This window comes from Aphelocoma coerulescens, chromosome 26, assembly GCF_041296385.1.
Source record: "Aphelocoma coerulescens isolate FSJ_1873_10779 chromosome 26, UR_Acoe_1.0, whole genome shotgun sequence".
In the NCBI taxonomy this organism is placed as follows: domain Eukaryota; kingdom Metazoa; phylum Chordata; class Aves; order Passeriformes; family Corvidae; genus Aphelocoma; species Aphelocoma coerulescens.
This window is the reverse complement of record NC_091039.1, coordinates 7,460,064-7,478,769: the sequence shown is the minus strand read 5'-3', so window position 1 is coordinate 7,478,769 and position 18,706 is coordinate 7,460,064. Positions and strand designations below refer to the sequence as shown.

The 18,706-nt window shown below is 47.1% G+C and overlaps 1 protein-coding gene across 2 annotated transcripts in view; it reads left to right on the top strand.

The window, feature by feature from the left end:
• The window catches only part of KCND3 (potassium voltage-gated channel subfamily D member 3), a 101,584-nt gene that overhangs the window by 68,989 nt on the left and 13,889 nt on the right, over positions 1–18,706 (top strand). For both annotated transcript variants that reach the window (XM_068995802.1, XM_068995801.1), the window contains exon 2: positions 7,164–7,326. In XM_068995802.1, the coding sequence (XP_068851903.1) occupies positions 7,164–7,326 (163 nt within the window). The remainder of the gene's footprint in view (positions 1–7,163; positions 7,327–18,706) is intronic.

The following is an 18,706-nucleotide window of genomic DNA, read 5'->3' as shown; positions in this document are numbered from 1 at the left end:
TACATTGAAGTAAATTCCACTTTTTCTCTGAATAACTGTTAAATCAACAGTTTAGAATTCCTTTTTTTTTTTTTCTGTTAAAAAATATCCAGTGCTTTAACAAGTTTCATGGAAAAACCTGAGCTATCATAAAAAAGGACAACATCTGTTTTCCTTCAGTGAGTTTGGTATGATGCAGTAAAATGCTATTTTTGATAAGAATTGCCCTGCAAACACTCCTGAGCTAGACAGGGGTGGGATACTCCAGATTTCAGTCCCCACCTTTGTCACCTGCCTTGGTGACAATGATGGTTGAGGATCAGGGCAGGTGGGCAGCACCCAGCACCGAGGGAGAGCAAGCAGGACATCTCCAACACTCTCTCTGGAAATGTGTTTGTGGCAGGGCTGAAATGCAGCCATTCCCCACTCAGAGGAGGGAATTTCCAGCAGCGTTTGGAGGGGAAAGGGAGGGGAGCGATGCCAGTGCATCATCTGGGGTGAGCCAAATGCAGAGGATAAACATCCACCTTGGTACTTCCCAAAAGCATCTTTGGTTTAGCACATCACCATCCTCACGGCAAACAGGAACTGGGGACGTGCTGCTAACTGAGAGCTGAAACAATGAGCTGGACTGGGACCACTGGGTGAGCTGGGACAGGCTCCCCAATTGCTCTGAAAAATTCCTGTCAGCTACAGCAAAGAAAGGCTTCAGCAGCTGACACGTTTGAAAAGGATGGAGAGCAAAGAAAGCACGGACAGAGTCTCAGCTTTGTGCAATTCCCAATCTAATCCCAGAACCTGAGTCAGGGATGACAGAGGCAGCGTGGAGAGGGGGATTAGGGAGAGGCATTAACTGAGGATATGCAGAGAGGCTCCTCTCAGCCCTCCTGTGACTGAAGCACAAGATAAAGTTGTTATGTCCCCATGAAGAAAACCATTCCCATCCTGCCGTGGCTCCAGTCCAGCCTGCAGGACTTTGGGAATCAACACCCATGGTCATCCCATCTCCCACTGAAACAGGACTGCGAGGGCACAGGTCTCCTTGCAGGGAGGAGGATTCTCACACTCCCATTGTAATCCCTTTTTCAAAGGTCTCTAATAATATTTCTTCCCCTGCTCCGTTTAATGAATGGTAATAGGGAACACTTGATTAGAAGCCTTTCATCATTTTAGGACTAGGGGCTTTAGCTTTCTGACCTACTTTCCTTGCCAATGAAATTCCATTTTTAGCTTCGACTCAAGGTCTGAATGTTACCCAAATTCAGACCATCTGTTTTAACTGCCTACAGGCTGAGGAGTTGATCCAAGCCAGGAGGAATAGATGGAACCAGTGTGTTCATATATTAAGTATTCTCCACCCTTTGCATATTAAATAACCTGCTTAGTTGCTTCCCGACTCCACGCAAACATTCCTGTTTCCTTGGGCAGTACCTGCCGTTGTTGTGAGGAATATTCCTGCCACCAGTTGCTCTCAGGTCACCTCTCCTGTACAACTGGAGGAATGAGCAACCTACAACAGACTCCCAGTTCACCTTATCCCTTTGTTTGGCTCTGGTGAGGGTTGGTCCAGGCTACCCTGGGAAATTCATCAGGGAGTAACCCTCCTCTCTTCCTTCCTAATTCTCACTATTATAGAAGCAGCAGAACTTGCATCTCCTCAGAGGACAATTTTAGATACATCTCAGCCCTTTCATCACACAAAACTTAGTAAGAAATATGAATTTATGAAACAGAACAATATCAAAAAGGCAACTTTACCTGGAAAATCCCCACTAGGCAACTGCTGACCACAGCTTTACTAAAAATCAAAGTGAATCCAAGTGCTGAAGATAAGCTGCTGCTGCTAGAGCTGATAGGCATCTCCAGCCCTCATCCCTCACAGCTTGGCTAAGGGATGGAATTGCAGCAGAATTTCTAGAGCATCCATGAAAACATTACCAAATGAATTATGCCAGGGAAAAAGAAAACAGTAGTGTGAAACCATGCCAGATCTCACAGTTGAATACCCAGCTGGGGAACTGCCCAGCTCCAAACAAGGCAGAAAATAAGTATATTTAATGTAAAAGAATCCTAGCATGAAATAGGCTCTGTACTTCCCCGGCCACGGCTGATTTACTGTTCAAGGCTGTCATTTGACAGCCTGTTTGCACATTCTCTTGCTTCAAAGGCATCGTGGCTCTGTTTACAGCTCAGCCTCGCAGGAGGCACCAGGAGCCCCCAAGGTCCCAACCCAAACCAGTCTGTGCTTCTGTGATTGTACAAAACCCAACTGGACACCCCTGGAGACATTCGAGGTCGAGTGGACGGGGCTCTGATCAACCTGATGCAGTTGAAAATGTCCCTGCTCACAGCAGGGGGTTGGAATAAATGGCCTCTAAAAGGTGCCCTCCAACCCAAAGCATTCCCTGAGTCGGTGGCAGAGCAGCCCAGGGGAGCAGCACCTCGCTGTGCTCCAGGGCTGTGGCTTTTGGGGGCTCATTCCAGCAGGGCAGATGAGGAATGGTGAATTAAACCCTAAACAAAAGATCCAAGTACCCCGGCCCCCTTGCCACAGCTGTTAATTCCCTGCTCTTTCATCATGTGCAAAACCCAGAGAGGAATGAGCAATATTCGCTTTTGTTTCCTCTGGATCATTGGAAGTGACACGATCATTATTTCACTGGGGGCTCAAACAACATCAGCAAGATTACCTTGGACTTGCACCCTTGAGATGGAGGGGCAGGAGCTCTTCGGAGCTGTCACGTGCAATATTCACACTCGGGCAATGCCACTGAAACCTTCTAGCTGAATTTTAGCCATTTTCCTCTCCTTTGTGCGAATTACAACATTGCTGAGTGAATTACTTGGAGCATAAAAAAGGACGTCTTGCACCTGGAAGTCTACATGCTAATTCCATGCTTTATTCCAGCTCTTTCATGCAAAAGGCTTTCAAAATCATGGTCTATTGTACAGTACATAATGTTATTATTCTGTCCTTATTGTCCTAAAAGCAGACTCTTCCAGGCTGGAGCAAAATCTTCTTTTGAGTCTCCTGTGCCGGGCAAAAAGTTGGAGAGATAAAGCAGCTCCCAAAGAGCTGTTAATGCCCATGTGAGGCAGAAATACTAAATCAGGGGAGAGCATTGTTTCTGTTCCCAGCTCCAGGAGACATTTCAGCTTTCCCTGGGTGTGAAAACCACACGGTTTTGCACCACTGGGCAGCCAATGTCCCCTGACCACTTAAACACTGCGACAAGAAAAAGCACAGCCTGACTGTGGCATGAATGAGCCACTGTCCCCCCATTCCTTGCTGGCCCTGGGACTGCACCCAGGCCACCAGGGACACCTGGACTCTCTGGGGGGCTGCTCCGAGGGGCCTGAACACCCCCCTGAGCCAGGGGAGGAGGGCTGGAGCTGATGCTCTGCCCAAAGACAGCTCTGGTGGTGAGAAGGAAGGTGGTGTCCCCCCACACTGCTCCTGGGGGGCCCCCAGAACTGTTGGAATGAGCCCAGAGGAGGCCACTGAAGTTGATCACCAATCCTATGGAGCTGGGCTGGGAGAGCTGAGAGAGCTCACCTGGAGGAGAGAAGGCTCCAGGGAGACCTCAGGGCCCCTTCCAGTGCCTAAAGAAACCCATGGAGACAACAGCTCCACGCTAATGGCAATTTATAACCAGAACCCCCTCCCCAGCTCTGTGCCTAATCCAGGATGAAAAGCTGGCACAATAAAAAGGCTGCTGGAAAAGAGCATCCTCTGCAAAGCTGTTCCTTTGTCACCACAGAGCTGTCACCGTACCTCCTGATGTCCCTATCCCATAAGATCTTCCAGCTACTTTACTACAGCTCCCTGTTCCCAGGGCTGTGGATGTTGCACAGAGATGCAGGATCATCAGAGATGCTGCGAGGGGCTATTTTTAGAGGGAGTCATTTGATGAGCTCTCTGGCACCTTATTTACTGCTGTCTCCAGCTGGGGACCTGAGCAATGTCCAGACACATCTGTGGCTAAAACCAGGGCTCGGGAGCAGCGACCTCTATTTGATAACACTTCTCTGCTGACAGGGAGAAAAACAACTGCACATTATGTTGTCAAGACTAATAGCTGCTCATTAGGGTGAGTGACATATGACCCCTTCTCTATCCAAAGAACACAGAAGTCACATGAGAAATTAAAAAAAGAACGTTGAAGCTCTGTGTGCAGTGCTTTCCAGTCTAGAGAGTGACCACTTAAAAGTCATTTTCTGATTTTTTTTCCCCCTGGTTTGCCTGTTTAGCGATTTACTTGAAGTTTATGTTGTGTGTACAGTGAATCAGTCTCGGGGTTCACAGGGTTCCCTTGGGAGGCAATGGAATTGAGGGGACAGCAGGAGTAGAAAGGGGACACACCAAAGGTGTGCCACTGGAAACACGGGATACACCCGTGTGCAGGCTCTGGAATTGCTGCTGGTGTGCAGAGGGCACTGAAGGGATGTGGCAGCAAGGGCAGCTCCCCCTGACACTGGCACACCTTCCACAGTGAGCTCATCTCACTGGCACAGCCAGGGAGCAGAGCAGGGAACCCTGGAATGTTTCAGGTTGGAAGGACCTCAAATCTCATCTGACTCCAGCCCTGCCTGGGGCAGGGACCCCTTCCACCAGGTGATCCTTCCACTGAATTCAGCAACTGCAAGCTGGTGCCACCTAAGTGGATTCCTGGCAAAATAAACAGGGGATGTGTTTCCCTCCGGGATGCTGCCCTGGCCTCTCAGCCTGTGCAGATGAACGAGGCTGCAGCCACGTGCAGGCTGTGGCACCCCAGGTCCCCACACTGATAATTTGCATCATCAGAGTTGGCACTGCTCAGCACGAGGGGTCACTGCTGGTGCTGGGGACAGTCAGAACAGGGGGCAGCTCCTGCTCTGAGGAACCCAGCACCCCCTTAACCAAGCAAAGGGCAAGGAATTAATTGCCATTTCCTCAGTGGGGAGCCGAGGTACAGAAAGTTGCAATGATTTACTGGAGGTCACATTAAAAGCCCACGGAATTCACGGCCTCCTGTTGTGCTCGTGCAGCTCAAACACCCCGTTAGACCCTCTGAGTGTTAATCATTACCCAACTCCTCTATCTTCTCACTGCTCTAATGAGATTATCGATGAATTACTTAAAATGCACTTTCTGTAGAAGTTTTTTAGATGACAAGTTGCCTTTTACTAAACAAATTAATGGGGAAGTTGAGTTCTCTCATTCCAGTCTGGGGAAAAGAAGTTTTGGGTTTGAAATGCCTAATTAGTACTAACTGAAATCCAATAGCTGAGTTTATTTGGCACTGTACCTGGTATAAATATGCCGTGGGGCCATTATGCTTGTGGTGGCATCAGGACAGAAATAGTCTCTCCAGCAATTAATATTGCAGTAGCTGTGGCTGTCAATAGAGGAGCAGAACAATTGCAGCTTCAGAGGTTCATCCCAAGCCCTGTCAAAGTCAAAGGGAGGCCTCTCAATAAGTGCAAGACATCGAGCTCTGGCTGGGTTTGCCTCTGATAAACAAAGCTGAGCTATTCCCAAACCTCAGGGCTGACACATCTCAGGTCAGCCCAGTGAGAAGACACCCCCAAGTGCCTGATGTCCAAGCCAGCAGACTCCCAGAGCGAGGAATCCAGGAGAATCCTCCACAGAGAGCTGCAGTAGATCAGAATCAGCGTTACCAGTTCCAGGTCTTGCCCCTGCTCCAGCCACTGCAGAGCTCTCATGGCAGTATCTCTCGCAAGAGTTGTGCAAATGAAGTTCTCCATCTCCCCACAAAATCCTTCCTGCTCCAAGGGTTTGATCTGTCCTGGTGGTGTTTTAAAGCACCTTCTCTGAAGTCCCAAGTAATGAGGTAACTCTCAGTCTGCATGTAAGAACAAAACTCCCTGAGACAGACTGTGAGCCAGACACTTATTATTATCCTTTCCACAAATGCACAGAAGGGCTTTCTCTCCATGCTCCAGGTCACTGAGATCATGTTTGAGGCATATGATTAATTTTCAGGCTTATTGTGTTAAGGGCCAGCAGGAAAAAAGAGAGAGTTTTATTTTTTTTAGACCAGTGTTAAATGAGGTAGAAGATCTTGTCACTTAGCAAGAGCTTTGAAATGATCTTTGCATAAAGCAGCAGCTAAAAAGTCAGTAGACATGAAGAGCAATCTATTGATTTGAGGTATTCTGAGGGGTTTTGATGCGAGTGGAGGCAGGAGAAGGATTCTGCTTGGGATAAATAAGCCTTGGCTAATGGTGCCTGAAGCATTTAACATGCAAGGAGTCCTGCTTCTATTCAGCCCCTCGTAGCAACAAGTTCTTGCATGGGGACAAGAAGTTCAGTTGATAAAAAAGGTGTTTTGAAATATTTGTTTTTCCTCTTGGATGTAAATTATTCTTCGCTCAGCTCTATTCCCCTCAAAGCTCTTTGTTGGTCATAGACTGACATCAAAAGTAAAAATAAAGCCTCAGTTGTAATAAATCATTTCTCTTTTCAACATTTGCTGCACCAAGCACCAGAACACCCCAAATACCATCTGATAGCTCTAGATTTCAATTTTCAGTTTTCAGATTTTTTCCAGAGCACAGGGGCTCCAGCCCTCAGAGCATCTCCACAGTCTCCTCTGCACTTGCTCCAGCAGCTCCATATGCTCTTTATGCAACACAAATTACAGCAGAAGATTATTGGGTCCAACCCAATGCAGAGCTTTGTATGAATATTTTTCAGCTGGTCTCATATCCCTGAGAATTCACCTTTTACTGAATGCACACTTTGAACAACCCCCAAATTTCTGACTGTGCAGATGGCCAGGAAACTGCTGGGGTTTGAAATGGAAGTGTAAATCAGTCCTCATTTGCACCTGGATACAAGGGAATGAGAATATATGAACCTGCTCCCCAGCAGACACAGAGTTTTAAGTTTGCTGGAGCTCATCTGCATGGAGAGGTGGGTACAGAAGGAGTGAGGATGTGACTTTAAGCACCCAGCAGCTGAACCAGCGCTTCTGTTCTGCCACAAAGGTGCCTTTCTTAGGTTCAGCTCAGCTCCCAGCCGGGGCAGGGCGTCCGTGCTCAGCCCGGGCTGGCAGCACCACGAACTGTCCCTTGCATGGCAGAGTTCTGAGCCTCAGTGCCCACTGCTTGCTGCTCAGGGAACCTGACAAGGCTTTTGGTCTGAAGGAGGGGCCTCCCTCTCTGTTTGTGCCCTGCAGTTATGGTGACATGGTGCCCAAGACGATTGCTGGGAAGATCTTTGGCTCCATCTGCTCGCTGAGCGGGGTGCTGGTCATCGCCCTGCCCGTGCCGGTCATCGTGTCCAACTTCAGCCGCATCTACCACCAGAACCAGCGGGCAGACAAGCGCAGGGCACAGAAGGTAAGTGTCCCCAGGGGCTCCTGGGGCGCAGGGACACTGTGGGAACGAGCCTGGGGGCACCTTGTACCCTCACACCCTGAACAGGCACAGCTCAGTCCCGCACGCTCAGCTAATCCCCTCAAAATTATCCCCAAAACAAGTCCCACACTGTGTCCAAAACCTACCAATCCCCCCAAGGCTCTGGAAAAGGGACACAATAGACAAAACCCACCCACAGCACCAAACACAGCACAAACAACACAGAGGAAGTGCCCAAACTCGCACCCTGCAACAGATGCTGATGTAAAGCCACTGCCCCAGAGCAAGGTGAGGGACTGAACTGCCAATCCTCCCAAACCAGCACACCCACCCCTAAATAGAGCAAAATATGCCATAGTAATTCCTGCTTGGCTTTTCTCCAGGACCTGGTCTGAAATCCATTGTTGTCAAATTTCAGCTGCAGAACCCCCCCAGGTGTTTTAATGCTCTGATGGCATCCCACTCTGAGCCACATTTCCCACCAGGTTCGTGTAGAAACTTCACGCACAACTGGATGGATCCTCGTATAAAATTTTCATATTACATATCACGAAATTACACCCAGATAACAACTTACCTAATCACATTTCTATCACAAGGAAAATAAACTCATATGATCCTACAAAATTTCAACACTGGTCGACCCAAAGTCTGACCAAGACAATTTATACATCCTACCTTGGACAGAGGAGTGTGTTCCCATCAAATATGCACCGCCTAAAGTCCTCATTCCTGCACACACTGTACTGCTGTATTTTCAGCATCAGAAGCAACCGGGCTGTTATTACCCACCTTTCCTGCATACTTGTCTGACACAAATATATATCTGTGTGCACATAAACCCTTAAATCGTCCCCAGGAGCTGTTTATCCTTCTGGCTGCTTCATTTCTTGTTGTCTCTCTGTAGTTTCAAATACACCCATCCAGCAACATGCACTTATCAGCACACATACCCCTCAAAGCTGTGACTGGAACACTGGGAATACACAAAAGCCCCTGGAAATGTGAAGGGGATTACTGAATATTCCAAATTCTGAACAGTTTTTGCCAGTAGAAGCTCACTGAGTCACTAAGAGAGTATAACAGATTTACTATATCTCTATTTCAATCTGCTAAATTACACCACAGCCAGAATCAGGTTTTTACAACAACTGCAAACTAAAGGCCTGAGGTTCTTTTTCTCCCTATGGAATGCTGTCTGCCAGAAATTCAAGACTCAGGGGACCTGATGGAGAACAGTAGTAGGAAAATGTGCTATTTCTGCTTCAGGCAAGCATCTGGGCTGTGCCTACTTCTTGCATCTCAGGGAGCTGACAGCAGAGAGCTCAGATACAAGACCTACAAAACCACAGAATTTGGCAGTCAAAACACAAAAGGGGAGTAGCAGAGAGGCAGAATCGTGCAGGAATCAGCTGCAGCCTCGGCAAGTCACTGCTGGGTTTTGCAAATCCCTGCCTGAGGTTTGACACAGCACATGTGGAACAGGGGAGGTGTTTTGAGGGACAGTTGTTTATTTGATCAGTCACACAACACAAGAGAGATAAAAGAAGTGTAAAGGTCTCTTAAAGTCCACTCTGTAGCATGCACTGTTCTGTCAGCAGCTGGCAGTGGGATCCAGTGTGGATCAGCACATTCATTTAGAGAATTTCAATCATTTGCAGAGTGAATTGTCTAAAGTGAGGCTGCATCCAGCATGAGGATTTGGGATTTCACTTGGGACAGGAGCAGGTGAGGTGTCAAAGCATGGGAAGGACAGAGATGCTCAGGGAGAGGTTTATGGGGACAGTGTCCAACAGCCCATTTCAAGAACTGACAACTTTGAAAGAAAGCCCTTGTTCTACTGAAACAGCACCAAAACAGAGACACAACCTGCTCCACAGCCCAGCCCAGGCCCAAAGAAATGGGCCAGACAAGATTTGGGCATAACCCTGGGTCACAATCAGAGAGGCTCCAGAGCTGACTCCGGGTCCATGCTCCGGGACAAGGCAACCCCTCTCTCCAGGCAGCAAACCAACGTTTCTTCCTCTGATTCAGCTTTTCCCTTTATTCATTGGCCTGTGATCCACTTGGTGACAGGGAGAAGTCCCACCACCTTTGATGCCAATATGATTGATTGCAGCTTTTATAAAGGTTTGCTGTATTGACACACACAGTTTATAATTTCCCCCCATTTGAATTTCTAATTCCCTTGATATTGGTGGAATTTCTCAGTTAAGAAACTTTTCTCAAGTCAGAAGTGTGAGTAATTTTCACATGATCAGCACTGCATGAATGCTAAAAAGAAGGAAAGAGAGAGAAGCACATTAATGACAGTCCCTCCAGAGATGGTCAGGATGTACAAAGGGACATTAAGGATCTGCTTTGATACCACACTTGTTCCAGCACCATCCCACACTGAACTGAATCCCATCTTCAGAAACAGTTAAAACGCTGCCCCCATCTAGTGAAAGTTACAAAGACATTTGCATGTTTTTTTCAAGAAGGTTGGAAAAATCTCTTTGCTCTCTCGGTCCATGAATATGAAGAACCCACCACCAGCAGGAGCTCCTTACAGACAGAACTTGGGAGACAGCTCTGAATCAATGCAATGTCTTCCTTTAGCACACCACAAACTTAGTGAATTATTTTTCTCTTTTAATTGAAGAGTAGTTTCTTGGGAATGTATTGGGATAAATGCTTTGGAAGTTCTGTTTAGCTCGAGAATCATAACTTTTATGATGTACAGGTAGATTTCAAGATAAGGCTATAGACCATATTATTTTTTTATATGAACTCAGACTGAGTTTTCCCAGTGACAAATAACAAAAGCAGAAGCACTGTACAAGCATCAGACTGGCTGGACTGGTACTCACAGATGGGAAGAGTGGGGCGTGAGAGAAGCTGGACTCTCCAGCCCCATGGGGTTTCTGAGGGGCTGTACCCCAAAACCCCAGAAAACAGCCCAGCCCCCTGTGTCCCTCTGGCTCAGTCCTAGCTTTGTCTCTCAGCTGTTGAGGGGGCTCTGGTCTAGCAGAAAGAAGTACTTGAGTAACGTGAATCAAATACCAGGAGGTGGCTGTTACTCATCAGCATCTATTCTTCAGCTAACTGAGGAGAAATGTTCCTTAAAAAGAAAAAAAAACCAACAAACACAAAACCAAACTACCAGTGATTTAATCACTTTAAAGATAAATTATTCTTTGCCAAACCTGTACTGTGAGACAATTAATTACAAGGAGATCTGGCAAATCTTAATTCATTGCGCTGTGGCATCAAATTCTGTCCTCTGGCATGCAGCAAGGACCAGGTCAGTGTGAATGGAGGATGGATTGATCATTTGTGACAAGGTTCATTTTGGTAAAATTGTTGTGGTTTTTTCCTTCCCCAACGACTTTTTTTTCCTTTTTTGACTGATGTGCTAAGAATAGACCTTCCTGACTTTGAAACGCTGCTGTTCCTCAGTGAATGTCACAGCCTTGGATTTAAAAGAGAATGTGACACTTAAAAGGCTTGACAATAGAACGACTTTGTAATTCAGATGATGCTGGAGGAGCCCCTCTCGCTGTGTTCAGTTTGCAGCAAAGATGCACCACGGAGGAGAAGGAGACGAGGAGCTGGTGCTGGGTGGAGGACAACACCTCCCACTTCTCCACCCCAGCAAGAAAAGGCAGAGGCAGCTGCTGACAGCTCCTGAAATGCTGCTCCTTTAGCAGCAGTGGGGAAGGAGAACAGTTCATTGTTTGGAAGTTCGAGAAGGAGTGAGCAGAGTCCCAAGGCAGAGAGCAGGGCAGCAGGGACAGGCAGGGCTGGAAGGCTGGGGGTGACACGGGGGGAACAGGAGAGCCCCCGAGGGTCATTCTAGATCTCAGCTTGGGGGAAAGCAAAGGTTCAAAAGGGGAGCCTCTCACAAAATGAGGTACACACAACATCGGGAAAAATGTAAATGCTCAGATGCTGTGGGGAAAAAAAGAAAAATCCAGGCCTGTTTGGAGTGCATCTGTCATTTAATGGTTAGATTTGCTAAATGAGCCGAGATGCTGGAATATCTGATAATCGCAGGGGGATTGGCATCAGCCTCAGTGCTGCATTTCACAGGGGCTGCACGGAAGCTGCCAACAAATATAAACCCTTGGTAATCACAGTGCTTGGTTTCAAGTCTGCAGTAAATGTGCTTTTGACAACTACAGCCTCTCAGTGTGTTCAATTCATTTCATTTATTATCTGGTGCCCTTTGACTCCCTGAGAACAAGCACTGTACTGCAAAAGCCTTGAGACAACTTCTCATTCCATCCTCCAGGCTGTAAGCTTCCAGGAGAGAACCAAACACAGATTTAGGCAAGGACTACCCAGGACAGAATCATTTCGTAGAGCTGCTCCCACATAAAACTCTAACATTGAGCTGAAAACTGTATCCCAGGCTATCAGAGAGCAGAGGGCATAAACGAGGTGAGGCAGGCAAGTGGACACATTGTCTGGGGATGAATTAAAGCACTCAATCACAGAGCAATTCCAGCAGCAGAGAGGGACGCTGGGCGAGGGAGGAGCTGGAGCTTTCCCGATGGAAGTGGATGAGAGGCAGGGGACGGAGGGAAGTTGTTCCATCTCCTCGGGAGATGGTGGCACACAGGCAGCTCTGACTGCAGCTGAGGAAGAGGTAACTATGGAGATGCTTAAAAGGGGCTCCAGCCAAAAGGAAGGAAGAGCAAGGACACAAATGTCTGATTGTTCCTCAAGAGGCACGTGGGAAACAGCCTGTTCCAGACCCTGGGGAAGCAGGGCTGCAGCAGCAGAGCGCACAGAGAGGGGAGCTGGTGCTGGGGAAAGGCTTAATTCTGGATTTGTGTCATCCCCATACCCATGAGGAAGGCGGCCCACACACCTGTCAATAACGAGACCATTATAATAATTGATTTGCTACAAAGCAGGGGAGTCAGCTTTGAAGTGTTCTGTTTTTCAGCTGACACACTAAATTTTGGAGGTGGGTTAGTGAACTTCAGAGTGTGGAAAAGAACGGCCAGAAAAAGTGACTGGAGCTGTCTAAGGAGAGCTCAGCAACAGAACATGACTCAGTTCCAGCAGGGGATGGGGTTGGGAACTTAAGGGGAGAGAGAAACAATAAGGTTAAAACTGGAGCTGGCTGACATTTAAAGAACATGTTTTTTTTCAACCAGAATGAATCTGTGTGGAATATGTTTTTGTTGTTGTTGATATTTAACAGACTTTGACAGGGGAAAAAAAGCTTTTTTATTATTTTTTTAAAAAGACATTTCATTTTTGCTGGGCTAGATACCTCTTTCTCTGTCACATGCCTTATTGGAGTTCAGGGGGAAAAAAAACCCAAACAAACAAATAAGCCAACTAGGAATCCTGCCTCTTTTCTTTCATATCATCGAGGAAAGCAAATCAACATTTTCCATCAGTTCAGCTAGTCCATATTCCCCGAGTCCCAAATTGTATAAGACAAGGAGTTGTCTCCTCTGAAAGGAAGGGCTCAAGTCAGTGAGCTCCAGTTTATGGGTTCAGCCTCCAAAGCAAGCCCATACGTCCAAATATTAAAGCCTGCTGTCAACAGCAGCCCAATGCCCAGCTGGAATTCCTTCCACACATATCCAGAAGCTGCTCTACATTTATTTTCAGTGAGGCCCTTTCACATCATGTCTCAGTCATAGCCAGAAAACAGCCTACAAAATACAGGGACCTGACTGATCATCCCCAGGGGCTCTCCTGGGCCACCTCAGCACCAGGGTGTCCCTTTCCCGGCTGCCCAGGTTCGTGGCAGACTCTGGCCAGATGGCTCCATCCTGTAGCACAGTGGGAGGATTTGTAATGGCTCATATTGCCCACTCCATCCCAGATGTCGAAATAAATGCAGGCTGGAATCGCCTCGTCAAGGAGACCTGGATCAAAGCATTCAGCCAAAGAACGTTGGGAACCCTATCCTGCTTTGGAACTGGCTTCTCGTGATCAGATTCTATGCTGTTACCTTTATTATCCAGTTTATACTTTGCCACCCTGCCTAAATAACCAGAATGGGGTGGGCTGGGCACAGCTGAGCCTCCAGCAGCTCCCAAATGAGCCCAGCTCCCACCCCTGCACCGACTGCGGTGTGTGCTGATGTCTGAATTCGTGGACATGGATACATCACTGGGGCAGGGGAAAAGTCACTGAAAGTGGGTGCAAATTGTGGTCACCATGGCAGAGATCCAGAGCTGCTCCCCTCCTTCATGTCCCTGTCACCGCCACTGTTTGGACAAACTGATGTCACAGCAGCACTGCCCTTCCATCCTTCCCTTCTGTGACTCCTTCAGTCACATGTGTAGGGAAAGAGCAATTCCAGCACTGCCCGTGACCCCCGGCACATCCAGCGGCGAGGCAGGACAGCCAGGAGCCACTGCTGGAATGCACAAACCAGGGCCAGGGCAGTGTGTAACCATCACAACCCCACAGCCTGGGGACACCTGGGAGCGCTCCAGCCCCAGGACAGCATCCAGGCAGGATTGTCCAGCCCCAGGACAGCATCCAGGCAGGATTCTCCCTCCGCATCTGCCAGCCCGGCTTGCAGCCAGCGTGTTGTGGCTGTCAGCACAGGGATGTGAGCAGAGACACCAGTTCTGGAGTCTGCACTCCCCCCACGGGAGGGGTTTGGGATGCATTTTTCCCTCAAGAAAGATGCATCACCACACATCTCAGGGGCAGTTTCAGTAGGAAAGGCGATCGTGACACGGCTTTGTTGTCATGTGAGGAGTTCTGGGCAATTCTGGTTCCCAGCAAACAACATTTTCCCAGTTAGTGCTGAAAACTCGCACATGGAGAAGAGGAATGGAGCTCGGGTCGGTTCCCTCACTGCTGCCAGCAGGGACCTGTCCTGCAGGGGTGACAGAGGTGACACTCACTGGACCAGGTGCTAGGCAGCACTACCTGGAGCCATTCCCTTCCTTTCCTGCAGCTGCCACAGGCTGCCACACCATTAATTAGTGCTCATCTACCAGGCAGAGGACCTTGGCATGTGACAGCAGATAAAATTCTGTTAATTCCTCCATCCCCTGAATACTTTATAGCTATTAATTGGGGGTGTGAGCTGTGTGAAAGAGGTTATAAAAGTGAGCTCTGGAAACACAGATAAAAAAGACAGACAGATAAATCACAGGCAGACAGATGCTCATCACACTTGGCTGCCAGTGAAACACCAAACCTCATTTTAGACTAATGGAGAACAGCAGCATCTCTACTAATGATGCAGAAAAATATGAGGGTCTTTTCCTGAGATTTTTTCTTAAGTAATACATTTCTAGACAAGTTCTGACACCCTGATTTACACCCCATAACAATCCCAACTATTCCAGATTATTCCCACCACAATTGGGCACCTCTTTAACCACATCTTCAGAGTAATTCTGACCCAAGCTCTAAAACCCTGTCACAGCATTAATACCATAAAAAAGTGTGTATGGGAATTTCTTTTATTATTATTTCAATAAGGGGGAGAGAAGGGAAGAGAGGGGGTTTTGTCACTCAGCTGGGCTGGCAGCATGGGAACTTCAGCAGAGAGGGAGCTTTGAATTTCAGCCAAGTTGAAGCAACTGTGTAAAACATAATTCAATCAAGGGAAAACTTCCATAGACTCAGTCCTTACAGAGATCAAGGCCTGACTGTAACCCTTACGGGGTGGATGAAGACATAGATAACTTTTTAAAGGTATTAAAAATAAACAGGGAATCTTCAGAGCATAAAAATATGAAACGGCCTCCAGAAAAGCTTACTACTTAAATTACAAGCAAAGGAATTGAGAATCACCAAGTTCTACAAAAACAAGGGAAGGTTATTCTTTCCTTTGCTGTAGAATGCAGCAAACACCAGAAAAGGGATGGTCCATGTGAAAAGAAAATGACAGTACAATGACAACTGAGTAAGATTGGCAACAAATACACACAGGCTGGGAATCAGAAAAAAGAATTTCTGAAATAAATGTCCTCCAGGAATAAGAGCTTGCCCAAGTCTGAGCTAGAGCTTGTTAAGATCAAGATGAGAATGTACAAAAAGAAGTTTACAGCAGGAGGGGACCAGGCCCAGTGCTCCAGGGGCTTCCTGACCATCTTAACAGTTTTGCATATTGCAACCCTTTGAAAATTCCCTGTTTAATCAGCCAGGATATCTGTGACTGGTAGAGAGGCCCAGGTCCATTAAACTCCATATTCTGTGCATTGTTCTATAAATAGCCTGAACATGATGTTCCTCGGTGTTGGAAAAGATTAAATGATAAAGTTCATTGGAAATGATGTTCTGTTGCTTTAATGGTGCCAAGGGTAAGGTAGCATTAAAAGGAGAGGCACAGAGGAGGAGAGAAGAATCTTTCATCTCTGGAAAGTAATGAAGAGGCCCAAAATAAGATCAAGGCCTGACTGTAAGTGGTTCTATCAAATTATATAGGAATATAATGAGTTCTACACTATCTGATTTCCATATGCAGCTCCATAACATCTCCCCCAAAGCAAAAGCGACAGAATATTTGAACTTGGCTCAAAATCTGTTTAATGTAAAGATCTGAGAGGAAGTAAAATCCAACTGTACATACTTTGTTTCTTAGGGGGAAAAAAAAGAGGTTAAAAGGAGAAGAAAAAGTTACTCTTAGGTCCTGTACCAGTGCTGTGCTCTGGTGCCTGTCCATTCCCACAGCAGATGGGCTGTGGCTGCCAGAATAACAACTGCTCCTGACTGGATGGGCCATTTGCTTTCCAAACAGCCTCATCTTACCCCGCTCTCAAGCCCAGGGAGCAGCCCCAGCCCCAGCCCCAGCTCGGCACTCCAGCCTTTGGCAGAGATGGCAGAGCAGCTTCCCAGGGCCCTAAGCAGGACAGATGAGCAGTGCTGCCTCACTGTACTGAGCAAAGCACTCCATGGACAGTGGATTCATTGAATATCTTGTTTGCTCCATTATTTTTGAATGCTTTTTTTAAAATGAAGGGTTTTCCATGTTCTGCTTGGCAAGGAAAAACTACCACAACAGGCCAGGGAGCTGAGCAGGTTTGCACCGGATGAAGGTTCCATCCATTCCCTTTCTAAGTTACATCTGTGCTCTGAGCTCCCACTCAGAAGTACAACCTGAAGTCTCTGCTGAATTCCTTCTGGAATTTCAGGCTAAAAAATTAGTCAAAGGTTCCAGAGACAAGATCATTTCGGGAAGGTGAGAACATAACCACAAGAAAACACTTTTTTGTCATTCCAGACTCCAAGCCCTGTTGTTCAGCCTGTACAAACTCCTCTTCAACTCTACAATCTGCTTGTCACCTTTTCCATCTTCCAAAATCAACCATGTTCTTTCCATCTAGAATTTAAAGTCCAAACCCCAAACAAGCAACAAATGCAGACAAAAGCAAAAAAATCAAGTGCTTGCTGAATGGCTGCAATATTTCACCTTGAGAGTAAAAACCAGACCCAAAACACTCTGTTGATAACTTTGGAGAGCAGCTTCATTTCAGCCTTAAAGGCCCAGTGGTGCTCACCTACTGCAGCAATCACCACTAATACTCAAACTATTAATTATTGAAGAATTAGCACGTGAAACATGGTTAATTACTTTGTGTAGCTGTGTTTTCTACCAGGAACCCTCATGGTGTGGTTTTAGCAGTAAAGGGAGATGGAATGTGGACAGAGCACCCCTCATATGAGGAAAGGCTGAGGACTGGGACTGTTTGGTGTCAAGAAGGGAAGGCTCAGAGGGAGCTCGTTAGTGGATAAATACCTTCAGGTGTGCAGGTTCTGGAGCTACTCAAGAAGCACCTGACACAGGGTGGAGGTGGCTCTAGATCAGGTGACCTCGTTAATGTACAAATACCTTCAGGTGTGCAGTTCTGGAGCTACTCAAGAAGCACCTGACAGAGGGTGGAGGTGGCCCTGCAGGTGAGATCAGGTGAACTCATTAGCATATGAATAGCTCCAAAACCACCTGACACAGGGTGGAGGTGGCTCTAGATCAGGTGACCTCGTTAATGTACAAATACCTTCAGGTGTGCAGTTCTGGAGCTATTCAAGAAGCACCTGACACAGGGTGGAGGTGGCCCTGCACGGTTGGACCAGGTGGCCTATGATTTGATTCCAGAGATCCTTTCCAACCTCATCCTGAGAGGGATAATGCTAAAAAGAGCTCCAGTGCACAGAGGGAGAAATGGATGCAGGGCCTGCACAGAGAGTTCCTGACATGCAGGCGCTCCACTCACTGCTTGCTCGAGAACAGAAGGTCTGGAAAGCTGAAGTTGTCTGGCAAATATGCAATTGTGTCATAGGTTGTAGCTTAATAGTTTATTATCCCACATAAATCAAGAGTGAGCGCTATCTCCATAAGAATTGGATGAAAATCATTAATAAATAATAATTAGCTGTTTCCTGAGCCTGCCATCTGGTAAGCATTTCTCCCAGCCAGCAGCTCCTGCTCCCTGCACTTCTCCAAAAAGCAAAAAGATGAACTCAGGCTCTTCCCTCTCCTCTGCCAGTCCCTTTGGGAAGTGCAGACACCCAGGATGCTGCACCCTCCCCAGCCCAGCTCAGGTCTCCACTTCTGCAGCTCTTCCCTGCCCTTCCTGCTTATTCTGAGCCTCCAGTTTCTTAAAAACCAGCAAGCCCCAGAAGTTACTGAGCCCTGCCTTCCATCCTGCTCTGAGAAACACGTGGGCTCCAAGATAACCAAATTAATCATTCTAACCTGTAAGTGGCTGTCATTAGTATTATTATTTTCATCATATAAATTATCTTCCAGATTAGGTCATATGCATTTTGAGATCCTGTGGTTTCCTAGCAACTCCTCTCCCCATCTCCATGCAGACACAGTGTGCCGTTTGCTTTTCCTTTTTTAGCCTCCCTGTGCAGGGGTTATATTCAGTAACAGTGATCTCAGGCCCAGCCCTGGTGACCTTTAGTCTGTCACATTTGGGGGAGAAGATGCAGAAGACAACGATCCTCCCCAAAATGACGCTTGCAGCAGAAGGGCAGAGAAGCACAGTATTCCACTTGCCCATGTTCTGTGCCCAGACCAGGAGTGCTGAGCTGCAGGAGAGGGGTGACAAAAACATGCCCACATGTGGTAAAAACTGGCAGAATTTGGAAGATCTTAAACCCCTTTTTACTGTCAGGCTTGATCAAAGTGCCACACCCCACACAGGCACAGGACAGGTACCCAAGCACCAGGCAGAGCTTGTGTCCCTTGACAGAGACCCTTTGACGCTTTCCAAAGAATTCAGATTTGCACACAGACATTCACAGAAAAACCTGAACTGTTGTTTCAGAGTTGTTTCTAGTCCAACGGAGGAAACTGTCTGGAGGGCCAAACCAATTTTAGGCACCAATTTTAATTAACTTCTCTAGCTGAGTTAATCAAGATATCTACCAAATT